We start from the raw sequence: 10,547 nt of genomic DNA, 5'->3' as shown, positions 1-10,547 counted from the left end.
CACGTGGAATTTCTCAATTACCTATGCAGTAATACAAAGCACCCCAAGCCTAAACACACTGCAGTTCACTTTTAATTGAACTATAAGATACTGGTTCCTTTTAAAGCAGCATTAAATGAAGCAGAGCATGAGGAGATACACGAGGAGACACGTTGTCATCAGCCAGCTGAAAAAAAAACACTTTCATTTTCTGTTGAGATTTTTCATTCTTCCCACAAGGAAAAGTGACATCGCCAGACAAGAGCTTGATGAGTACTTCTTTTATTTTACAACAAAACCATCATACATTAAACAAATAACAAGTCTGACAAATCCATATAAGTGTAACACCACACAAGGATGTTTGCTACACAAAAACAATGTAAATATTTTAACAAGACAAAATCATTTCCCAAAATAATTTCATTAAAATGTCCATGTTTTCACGATAGGAACTACTGAAAACTTACAAGTGTACAATTCAAAAAGCATAAAAAATTACTCTACAATGCTATACTAACTTCATAAATGATGAGTGTGTAACATACTACAAACTTGAGCATAGATTTGGAACAAAGGCGTATAAGGCTGGTTATGCGAAGATTGCGTAAAACTTTTATTTTATTCTACCGCAGGTTGTAATAAAAAGTTGTAGATCCAAGCAGTGTCGCATCCTGCATGGCCACCAAACCACACTCAAAGATCAAATGACAACATGTTGTGTTCAAGTTTAGGGTCAAATTACAATGGCAATGTCATGTTCAAGTTTAGGGTTCCATGGCAAAGAAAATACCATGTTCAAGCTTCAGGTCAAATGAATATGAATATGCCATGTTCAAGTTTAGGGTGAAACAACACCGAGCATCTCATGTTAAAGTTTAGGGTCATCCAATTAATTAAAATGACATGTTAAAGTTTATGATTAAATAACATTGAACATGTCATGTTTAAGTTTAGTAAACTGCTGCCTTAACTTGGTGTCTTCATGCATTGTACAAAACAGCATCAACACAAACGATTATTTTATTTTTAGGACAAAAGTTGCCATCAAACTTTTGTTTGTACTTTCCTTTTAGATTTCAAAACAGATATACAATCCCAGGCCTTTGAAACAACTTCATGCTTGATAGAAATCACAGATTTTGATTAGATGGCCTCACCAAATGAAGAACTTGTGAATGCCTCAAGTCAAGCTACAATACAATTAAACCTTCACAACTAATAATATTTAGGAAAAACGGAGTGAAAAACAAGCTTCTTTGTTGTAATGCACAATACAAATGTCATGCATACATTACAAGCTTTATATAATTTCCGTGCTAAACCAGTTTGCTTGTTGTTATTCTGCAAAAACAAAACTGCATTCCCAATGCTTGAGGAAGCCCAATAACAAAATATTAATCACTTCAGGAATTATTCCTATATAACAAAGTTTTGCTTACAAAAATTACGATGAAGCTCGGTAAAATACTCAATGTAAAACGTAAACTGAAACCCTCTAAATATGCTAACTATTTAAAAATAGCTCACAATCAGCATTGCAGCACAAAGTGATTACGTTTTTTTTTGGAAATACATGAAAGCTCTGGTACACTATCAAACCTCAATGCATATCCTACAAGATTTAAAATATTACTACAGGACTACTATTTACAGTACAAAACAAACCATATACATATTACCAGTAGCTACAGTATATTGTAGATAAGACACTGCCGACTTTGACCTGACGTGAACAATGGCGACTCCTAAATGTTTTGGAAGCATTCTCAATGAACGATGCACGAACACACAGAATTAATGTGTGGGGTGGAACGGACACACCGGCGTACCAACACACATTTGACATTGCTTATTTTTTTGAAATCAACTACTTTCGAGTTGATGGCCCATTTTACATGCACACCCTAAACAAGTTGTCAAATATAAATTCGCAAGCTCCACTTTGCCGCAGATTTCCAAATTAATTTAAATCCACATGCACGTGCACCACGAGTGTGTCGAGTGGTTAAGATTAAACGAGAGTTGAAAGCTGGTCCTGAAGGCTGTAGTTGAGGAAAGGTTGTTCTAAATTATCAGCTTAGAGGACGAATGTTCATAACCGGTGCACAAAGACAATTATGCAAAATATCATTTTGGCATGCACTCCAACTCAAAATCAGTAAGACTGATTGCAAAGTCTAAGAACACCAATAAAGGTGTATTGATTGACATTTCTGAATGTAACATGGAAAATTATGTTGGTGGTATTCAAAACACAACAGTTATTTTCTAATGTATAGTACGAAGCAATATCATTTTTTTTAATCAGTGCAGATGCTGCTCACTGAACATGCGATCTTTCATGTGACCGACAGAAACTACACAACAAAAACTTAAGAGAACTGCATCCTACCCACTACCCAAGTATGTTTTCAGGTTTTACATTTTAGGTTTAACCAAGACACAACTTTAATAATTTTTATTGTGTTTTTAAATTCAAACATTTTTCTGACCAAAAGAAAGTTTGGCTTAATTTGTTTAAATTGAGAGGTGACAATATATGCAATGGTTCAAGCTATGCTGACACAGCACCCACCACCTTCCCAGATACAAAAGAATGTATTCACACACTACTAAGTACTATCAGTTCACAGAGTACGTCTGGATGGTCCCTAAGAATAAGGCCAGCTTGCACAAGACAGATTTAACCACTGTACACATCAGTTTCAATGTACCTCTTCCCTGCACTGTTGGACACATTTTAACAGACAACAGTGTTATTTTATAACTCAAGAAGATTGCAACTGAAACAAAGGAACTATCACCACCAACTGAAGACGACTCTCTTTTTAAAACCTAGAGTACGAAAGACGACAGTGCTGAATGCAAAGCCTTCATCATTGTAACCGCACAGTTCTGATACACACTTCAACCTACACTTTCACAAAGCTGCAATGCAACTCTACAATAGGTAAAGCCACCACAGCCGATCATTTATTGACTATCCAGTTTTACTGCATCAGCAAGATGGGAAAGACTCCTTAGTAGAACTGTTACCAGGGAGACAGGATTTGAAATGGATTTATAGGAAGGCATTGGCAATGTCTTTTTTGCAAGAAATCTGCCACCATTTAAGTGACCCACACTGCACATCAGCACCACATTTACAATGGGTCGGCTCATCAATGTGGCACTCATTTCGACCAAGTGTGTAGCATGACGATAATAAACTTTCACAATTACAGCAATTTAAGTAAAGAAAATGCTGAAATAAAAATCGCGGCAAATGAGCTGCAAGTTGTCCAGACCAAAATAATGGAAATAATAAAAATGCTTATCTCATAGCACTTTTAAAAACACAAGGCTTTGTTCCTCTGACAGTAATGACACTTGCATTTAATAATAATTAAAATAAGATTAAGCCGAATGTGGCAGTTCATACTTTTCAGGGTCAAGGTGTCAAACACAGTCCACATAATTAAATAAACAGGGTGATAAAATGCTATTTATATTAAATATGCCGTAATTATATGAACCCAGAAAGACTTGGCTGCCACCATTAGCTACTTTTCTCAACTTTTGGATTTCCTCATTTCTTAAAATTGAAAATAATTTCCCTAAATGAAATATCAATAGCTTAAACCATACAATTCATAGACCAGATGGCATTACCAATTCAAATGCTCCTGAAATTTTAAGAACGTCTGGGTGAAAACACCTTTGGGCATTGTCACACAATTGTGACCAGACTTCACACGGCGATAGTCACTGCAATCCATTAAACCACTGCCAAAACGTGCCGGAAGAAAATGCCACTAACCAAAATTCAATGCCTTCACAGTGTGATCAGCTCCTTGCTGCGTCACCATGAATAGCCCTCCTGTCCATCTCGATAAACACTACCAATGAACAGTCACACACTCACCCACCCACACCTCTACACCGCGCATAGTCAACACTTTTTCCCAAAACATTAGCCCCATGTACGCTGCAGCCATCAAACCTCCAACATCGCTCCACCTGCAGCACTGCAGCCTCCACTCAGACGCGCAGGATTTCCAGACAGTTGTTATAGCAGATGGCGATCCAGTCAGGCTGCGTGGAGGCCCATTGCACGTTATTTATCTCTCCCTCAGCCGTGTAGGCCAGGATGGGGTCCTCAATGGCACGGGGCATCTGCTGGATGTCCCAGATCAGCGCTTGGTGGTCATCAGCTGCAGCATGCACAGGGACGAAGATGACAAAGAACATCACTGTTATAATAAAAAATACAAATTTGGCCACTTTTTCACATGCTTGTGTTGTATAAGTGGGTCCACCAAACAACTTTGGAGACCCGATGAGGTTCCCTACACCCTGAGGATCCCTCTGAGAATTCCTTGGCTAAATCGGAGGGCCCCTTAGATCTGAGGACAAAGACAAACTGCCCCATCTGTCGCCCCACCCTCTCGGTGGCCCTGGCCATATGCGGATGTTTGCGAGCATCTTATCAGTTGTGCAGGTGTGTGTGTGTGTGTTCGTGTGCACCTACCAGCTGTGCAGATGTGGCAAGAGGAGTGTGGGGCCCAGGCAATGCCGTTCACACATGCACGGTGGTTGTTCAGTCGTGCCACCGGTGTGCAGGGCACGCGCACGTCCAAAATGATGACCTACACGCACAGCACCAGGACACGCGCATGTTAATGACGACACTAACTGCACACTAACTGGAGTAAAAACAGATATTTACAATGCTTGACGTTGTTCAAAGGTTATGGTATTTTGGAATAGCATGAACATGCATGTGGAATGGTTGTACTAAACTCATATATAAAACAAGTGCCTTGTCGATACCGTTGAGATGCACATCATGGTGTGAAGTGACAAACATGCCCAGACAGGGACACACACACACTTCCCAAGTGACCCACAGTTCGGCTGCTACGAATATTTACACCCATGACCACAAACACGCGTGGAGCACCTCAAGGCCATCCATGGCCATGGTGGCCAGGTAGTTGGGGTCCTGCTTGTTCCAGCAGAGCCGCAGGAGAGGCCGGTGCTGCGGATCCTCATAGATGATGGTACTGTGCTCCAAGTGGCGCAGGTCGAACATGCGCACGGAGCCATCGGCGCCCACGGACGCGAACATATCGCGCCCACCACCTGCCCGGCTGAATGCGATGTCATACACCTGCACTCACGCAATGCCGAGCAATGTCTCGTTAACTTGCAGGTTTTTAAGGTCACTCATTTATACGATAGTGTTTTTTTTCAACATTGCTATCTGGTAAAATAATGCCAATGGTAGAAAACTAAATTATTTTTCAGGAGCATACAAAATGTAGGACACCCCTAGAAGTGGTCCTGTACCACTCAATGGTGGAATACAGGCATCATATTTTGTTATTGGAAGTGCCCTGGAATCTGTTAGGCAGGTAATGATTCACTCCCATCTATGGTACAATAAATCGCCACAATTGGAGGTAAACGATTCAGTATAAATGTGTCTTATTTTTATTATCTTGTTAGTACTGTCTGGATTGTTTTGTCTCATTATGACCATTAGGCTAAAGGTAATGCTTGCAAACAAGATGCATATATCTTGCATAAACTTTTAATCATACCTCACACAAATAATAAACCATTGCAATATTTTTTTATCATTATATGCTCTAAATTGCCATCGATTGTTGGGCACACTTTGCCAACTGCACCGCCATGCACTGGAATGACAGTGACTTTGGAGTCCCTTGTGAGGAGGGTGCAGACCTCTTTGTCGTGAGCGATGAGCTGCGTCTTCACATGGCCTGACACCAGGTTCACTCGACCTAGCACCTGGCCAGTCTCAAGCCCCCAGATGGTGCAAGTCGTGTCGATGCTGGATGTGCCTAAAAATAAAAGACAGCAACAGTGCACGATTATTAAATATGAGAAATTGCAGCTTAGAAACCTTTAAAAAAACACTTTTGGTGAATTCAGCATATGCCATAATTGAAAAATCACTTAACAGTATTCAATAACTGGGTCGTACACATTATTTGGGGTACTTGAAAAATCAGAAGACCATGCCATACTGTGCAACAGTTTACTCTGACAAGGACTTATTTCATTAGGTCCAAACAGTGACTTCAAGTAATATTTTTATACAACAAAGTACCATTGAGGTTTTGTATTTACAAATAAAAATGAATAACCATACCAAGAAGATTTGGATCGACTTCATTCCAGTCAAAGGACGTCAAGGGTGCACAGAAGTCCGAGTTCTTGTTGTTGTTGAGCAGACACTCCAGCCGAGTCTCTGAGTCGCTCACCTAGGAACAGAAGGCAGGTGGCGTGGCAACATTGGCAGCTAAAGACGTCATTGCTCATTCCCTCACGCGCTTGGCAGCACTTGAAAAAGATTGGCAAATTAAATTATGACCGCTGGTTAATGTGGCTTTATAAGTCAAATATTATATTTATAGTTCGCCATTAAGTTCACTCCACTGAGTTAAAGTTAAAAATGCTTAGTGTTAGAGATCATAGGTAGAGGGAAAAAAGTGTCTGGTGTGGGCTGGATGGCTGGCCTCGGTGAGAGACTGGAATGATTGAGTGTTTGGGCTGGACAAGCTACTGGGATGTGTGAGCCTCTAGGTTATGTAAATGGGCGGTCAGGATGAGTGATCGGTTAAGGTGTCAGCTGGTGTCTAAGCCAAGCAAGTGTCTATGCTCGAGTGTTCAACGTCCGAACTCAAATCAGTCCCGGAGTCCCATGGGAGTCAATGAATCATAGCCACCATCGCAAAAAAAACTGAATGGGATAGGTGACAGAGCAAGGATGATCTTGGTGGAGAGCCTCAAGACAGTCTATGGAAAGAACAGACCTCTGTTAATGAGATCGTATAAAACGAGACACATCACTCTTTCGGTGGAAGCACTTTAGAGAGACTGACAAGGATCTCAATGGAGACAATCAGTTAACAGACCTTGGTGGACATGACCTTCATGGATGAGACCTTACTGTGATGAGGCCAAGAAAGATGTTGGTGGATTAGACTTGATGACCGAGACTGAGAGACCTGTGTTTGTTAAAGGGACATCGGTGGATGGGACCTCTGTGCAGAAAACGACGCCTCACCCGCCACACACGCAGGTAGTCGCCGCTCGTTGCCACCAGATCCGGAAAGACGCCTTTGGTGTCGGGAATCCACATCACTTTTGTGGTGGGGTACGGGTGGTCGAAGGTGCTCTTGCACACAAACTCAGAGCTCTCTTCATCCAGCCCCACCACCTGCAAATTCATGCCCCTTCATGACTCAATATTTCTGTTATTTCTAAGAGTAAATACTACATGTGGACATTGTTATTTTGACAATAATGACCCTCATACGTGGAATAAAATTTCATCTCTTACGTAACAATTCCCTCGTCAGTTCTGTTAGACAAATGAGCATTTTTCTTGAACAATACTTTACACCTCATTTTACATATCATATTGGTAAATTATTACATTGTTGTTAAAACATAACACTGAATTGCTGTTTTACTTTGACTGCCTAATATATAAAGTTTAAGTTTGTTTCTCTACCGGTTAGAATTTCAACTCTGAAATTTGCCGCGTGTGTTTTTATACATTTGATCACATTTTACTATCTTAATTTTTTGTTATATTTGTAATGTGAGGCTGTGGCCCAAATTTAACTGTGGACTTGTCATTTGTTAATCCAGGTCAGCTCACAATACATGCTTACAATTGGATTCGTAAAAATGGCTTATGACAGCTCGTGTCTCGTTATTCGGCAACTCAATAAACGGAATTTCGCTAAAACGTTACTTGTAAGTTAGAGAAGGAATTAGATATACGTTGCATTAAATTTGCACTTACGGGATTTGGGGGGGGGGGTGATTTATGGCAATGCATCAGTTTGTGGCAAGTACTGGACGGTATACATTTTTATTTTGCGACTTATCTTGAATCCAGTATTATTTTACCAAAAAATGATGGGTTTACCAGTGCATTTTTTATTTTAAAAGGTTTGCTGCATTCGGTATGATTTTATTATATCTTGGGGCCTTGCTTCATTCCATAGGAACGCATCTCGAATTCCGAACATCCCTCGATATACGAGCACAGATACGTTCCTGAAAAGTTGCTCGTAAAAAAACGAAATTCTGTTTATCGAACCCTAATTTCCCTTTGACTTACACAATACGTGATTTGTCACGTGGCAAAATGATTCCGACATACTTTGCAGGTGCGTATCTGTTCCGTTATGTCAAGGGATGTCAGTGTTCACATCAAGTCTCACGGCTCTTGGTATGCTTGTCATCTGTAACAAAAAAGAGCTTCATAGCTCATCGCATTTCTCCAGGATAAATATTCCGATTCTAAAATTCCACTCATGAGTGTGTGAGCATGTGGGTGGACACCAAAGAGCACCAATAGAAAGCCAATTAGAATAGATTTCGATTAATATCGTCGGATGTATTCGGTTCACGTGATCCGCGAATCGTTCCACTGGGCTCTCCCTTTAACAAGAGCGCGTTTCAGCGGGCGCTCACCTGGTTATCGATGACACCCGATGAAACCTGCGGTATTGCTTTTGCGAATTTGCTTTTGACTATCGGCGAGGGAGGTCGGTCATTCTCCTCGGCCCACACCGTAGTTTGGAAACTCTCTGCCCGTGTGTTCCTAGTCCCAGGCTCAAGAGTTTCCTTGTTACTCTGACCGACTGCCTCTCCGTGGACAGTTTGCCCACTGTTTCTGTACAGCATCTTGGCGCCCTCTAAATCCACATTTTATTGTGTTGCTAATGAGATTCGGAAGAACGAAACCTATACGGAGTTAGTCGGAGTGAGTAAACAATAGCTGCTGGGTGAAGACATGGGATGGCCAAACCAAGAAGGCCGACGAGCTAAACGATTTGGTTTTCACGCACAGACGGAGACTAAAGCGCAGGTTGCGATGAATCGGTGGTCGCAAATAAAATCGATCTCGCTCAGTCGCTAGGCTGCTCGACTGCCAAGCGGACGGTCGCATCTACAACCACCACCCATTCTCCCTCCCTCTCCGCACTTTACCAGCGCGGTGAAGTATGGTCAAACAAGCCGCGGGCCTTCATCCAGTCGCGATGAGTCGACGGCAAAATGATGACGATAACGAAGGGCGCCCCCCCCCACTCCACCCACCTGCACTTTGTTGTTGTACTCCTCCACGAAGCTGCCGAGCGCCAGGCGAAAGCGCTTGTCGGGCCTGACGCTCCAGTTCATGGCGTAGACCGTCCATGGCGCCTCGTACTTGTAGATCTCCTTCCTCTTGCCGTGCATGCTGCTCATGGTGGCGGCGGAGGAGGAGGAGGCGGAGGAGACGCGCGCGCCCTGCCGCTACTAGCTGCCGGGGGGCCCGGCCGTGCACGACGCCAACGCAGCGCGAGCGAGCGAGGATGACGGCGTTTTTCACGAGACGCACGGCGAACGTGTCTGGACAAAGGCGAGCTGTGGGGGTGGGTGGGGTGAGTGGGTGACAGACACAAAACAAAACAGAGAAGAAAGGAAAACCCCCTGCCCGGAGCGAGCGAGCGAACGCCACCAACACCGCCGCCTCGACCCCGCGGACTCGCTGCAAGTTCCCCCTAGGCCGCACTACATCCGGGTTACTGCAGCGCGCGGCGCGTCACAGGCCGTGGTCGCGGCCATCTTGCTAGGGGGAAGCTTTCCCTGGCGGCTTCAATGGAGGGGGAGGGAGGGGGGAGGCGAGGGGGTCGGGGGGGGGCGGGGGGGGCGCGAGGGGGGAGGGGAGGCGGGGGGGGGGCGAGGGGGACGGGGGTGGCGAGGGGGGCGGGGGGGGCGGGAGGGGGAGAGGGGTGCGGGAGGGGGCGGGGGGAGCGAGGGGGGCGGAGGGGGGAGGGCTGCGGAGCGGGAAGGGACGGCGGGGGGGGCGGGGGGGGCGGGGGGGGCGGGGGGGGGGCGAAGGAGGGCGGGGGGGGCGGGGGGGGCGAAGGAGGGCGGGGGGGTGCGAGGGAGGGGGCTGGCAAGGGAGGGGGTGAGGCGGGGAGGGCGAGTGGGGGCGGGGTGCCCGCGTTGTGAAGGCGGCGTCGCTGCTGAGTGACGCCGCGCGCTGCTGGGGCGCTCAGCCGGCCCCGGCCCAATATGGCGGAGTCGCTATCCCCTCGTGCGTCTGCCGACTACGGCCCTGACAATAACCCCGCAACACCACCAGCACCACCTCCACCACCCCGCACCACCAACCAGCACCACCACCCCGCACCACCAACCAGCACCACCACCCCGCACCACCACCATCACCAACCTCGTCCCTCGAAGTTACGCGATTCCCGATGGACTGCAAAGGTCACATTGACTACGGCGAACAAGGCTCGCGTCCCCTTGGAAAGGATCACTGTGGATTTTTTGTTAACTCCTTTGCCTATGTGATAATAAAGACATGGATGTTGGTTTGAAGTTTGATTACAGAAGTTGGGTTGGTAGTTGCAGTTTATTTTGTCCCTAAATGTGTTGCGGGTAATGGTATCGAGACTTCCCGCTCACTTAAAAGTTTTTATGAAAGTAGAATTATATCCTGTACACGGATCCAGTGCCTGTGTTGTGTAGGCGAATGTGTTAAG

The 10,547-nt window shown here is 44.7% G+C and overlaps 1 protein-coding gene across 1 annotated transcript; it reads right to left on the bottom strand.

The window, feature by feature from the left end:
• Nucleotides 1-244: 244 nt before the first annotated feature.
• DCAF7 (DDB1 and CUL4 associated factor 7) lies at nucleotides 245-9,621 on the bottom strand. The gene is made up of 7 exons (XM_078870798.1): nucleotides 9,112-9,621; nucleotides 7,061-7,213; nucleotides 6,143-6,254; nucleotides 5,713-5,831; nucleotides 4,925-5,134; nucleotides 4,493-4,610; nucleotides 245-4,175 (listed from the first exon to the last, which is right to left on the bottom strand). The coding sequence occupies exons 1-7, from the start codon at nucleotides 9,256-9,258 to the stop codon at nucleotides 4,003-4,005; spliced, it is 1,032 nt and encodes a 343-aa protein (XP_078726924.1). The 5' UTR covers nucleotides 9,259-9,621; the 3' UTR covers nucleotides 245-4,002.
• Nucleotides 9,622-10,547: the final 926 nt, after the last annotated feature.

This window comes from Lampetra fluviatilis, chromosome 31, assembly GCF_964198595.1.
Source record: "Lampetra fluviatilis chromosome 31, kcLamFluv1.1, whole genome shotgun sequence".
NCBI lineage: Eukaryota > Metazoa > Chordata > Hyperoartia > Petromyzontiformes > Petromyzontidae > Lampetra > Lampetra fluviatilis.
This window is presented reverse-complemented; position numbering and strand designations above follow the sequence as displayed.